Below are 1942 nucleotides of genomic sequence, written 5' to 3'. Positions count from 1 at the left end.
CATAGTTTCATATCTTACTTAAAAATGGGCTAAAACCTTGCTTCATATAGTATGATGAAGATAGCAAAACCGATGGGATACCACAACATATCACCAGGATTCTTGCCATGGGATGAACTGTATTAAAACTCTGGGCACCACTAGGTTTGAACATTAAATGTTGTCATCTTATTTATACATTTACTGAAGAGAAAGATAAAAGGTTATTGGAAACAGTTGGATTTTACTGCTTTTTCTAAGTGAGAAATGTCTATTCAGTAATGAACTGGAAAGATCCAAATTGCAGCTGTAGACATCTAATTCTGACAATTACAGTAAAGAATGAGGTCAGCCGGCATACAGGAAGATACTTCAAAATTAATCACTTTATAATCCAGGGTGTAAATCCACTTTTTACTCCCAAGAAGATTACACCTATTGAATTACTTGAAACTTGCTAAGTCATCAGTTACACAGATTTAACAGATTCATTCTAGTTTGTCTTTATCACTGGTCACCTATCAGAATTTTGGATGTAACCTGAACACACCAGTTGAAGTTGCATCAAAAATAGCTCTTAACAATACAGCACTAGACAAAAAAAAACCCTCCATATCACTGCACAGGTGACATTTAAATTCTAACTTGTTCAATGAATGCTGAAAGTACAGATGGTTCACATTTTTCCCAGGTGGTATTCATACTAATCAGTATCAAAGTAACTTCGTATGAAGAGAAAACTTGTAAAAGCCTTAAAGTCAGTAGCAGGATTTCAGAACAAATGTTTTTCAATGTCTTTATTAAAGTCTTTCAATGTGAAACATACTCAATTTTCTTCCATCATTGGAAACAAAAATCTAGGTGCACGTAGATAGTCATCCTTTTCTGACTCATCTGACAATTCTTCAGTAGCTATCACTGGTTAAAAACTGGATAAACTGTCATTGGGTGCTGTTAAAATCCTTATTTCCTTCTAAAAAAAACCCATGCTAAGGCATGATTAATGGAAATACTACCAATAAAGTTTCATAATTTCACAAAAAATCTAGTAATATCAGATCCATATTTTGAAGCAATACTTTGTCTCTTCATTTGGTTTCTTTCCTTGGCTTGCTTTGCTGTTCTCTGTAAAAAAAGGAATCATATACCAAATCAGATTTAAAATGGATTTCACAGCAGGAATCCAGAGTAAATGAGAGCTGGGACTATAGCACAAGCTCAGCATCTGATGTTTAATATTTTTAAATGGCTTGGGAAAATGCGTCCCCAAAGATGTTGGTTCAGGATTCTTCATCAACCTTAGGCAACAAAGTAGTGAGGAATGTTGTGAGTTGAATTAATCAACATCTGATGAACCACACTTGGCTCAAAATGCCTCACTTATTAGCATTGGTTGTTCCAAGCTTGCATAAGATGTAACTTCTATATAATGTAACCACGTAGCAAGGGTGTTACAGAACCCTGTTACTAAACTGCTGATATGTAGAACACTGTCAAGATTGTCTGATGCTCTTAGCAGAGCTCAATGCAGATCAGAACCACTCTATTGCTGTGCCATCAGATATTGGAGGACTGTACCGCATGTATCACTTTGCTGGCTCTTCAAAGTGCTAACCTAGTACTGGATTCAGTTATGCAACCACCGAATTCTAATAGTCACATTACTCAATATGGGATTCTGTCAAACAAGCTAGATTCAGGTGCTGATCAAGATGAAAGAACAGATGGGCAAACAGAGAATCCTATTTTTCATTTTTTCAAGTCAACATTTAAAAATCGAAGAAAGCCGTAAGATTAATTTTTTTACATGTCAGGAACGACTTGAGAAAGTGCAAGTCGTTTCTGGTGTGAGAGAATTGGTTGTCTGCAAGGACATTGCCCCGGGGACGCCCAGATGTTTGATGTTTTACCATCCTTATGGGAGGCTTCTCTCATGTCCCCACATAGGGAGCTGGAGCCGACA

At 36.6% G+C, this 1942-nt stretch overlaps 1 protein-coding gene across 4 annotated transcripts in view; it reads right to left on the bottom strand.

Moving 5' to 3' along the window:
• Positions 1 to 203: 203 nt before the first annotated feature.
• zranb3 (zinc finger RANBP2-type containing 3) overlaps positions 204 to 1942 on the bottom strand; it is a 71273-nt gene continuing 69534 nt past the window's right edge. For all 4 annotated transcript variants that reach the window (XM_008112641.3, XM_008112646.3, XM_008112636.3 and 1 more), the window contains one exon: positions 204 to 1104. In XM_008112641.3, the coding sequence (XP_008110848.1) occupies positions 1006 to 1104 (99 nt within the window). In that variant the 3' untranslated portion in view covers positions 204 to 1005. The remainder of the gene's footprint in view (positions 1105 to 1942) is intronic.

This window comes from Anolis carolinensis, chromosome 1 (assembly GCF_035594765.1).
Source record: "Anolis carolinensis isolate JA03-04 chromosome 1, rAnoCar3.1.pri, whole genome shotgun sequence".
NCBI lineage: Eukaryota > Metazoa > Chordata > Lepidosauria > Squamata > Dactyloidae > Anolis > Anolis carolinensis.
This window is presented reverse-complemented; position numbering and strand designations above follow the sequence as displayed.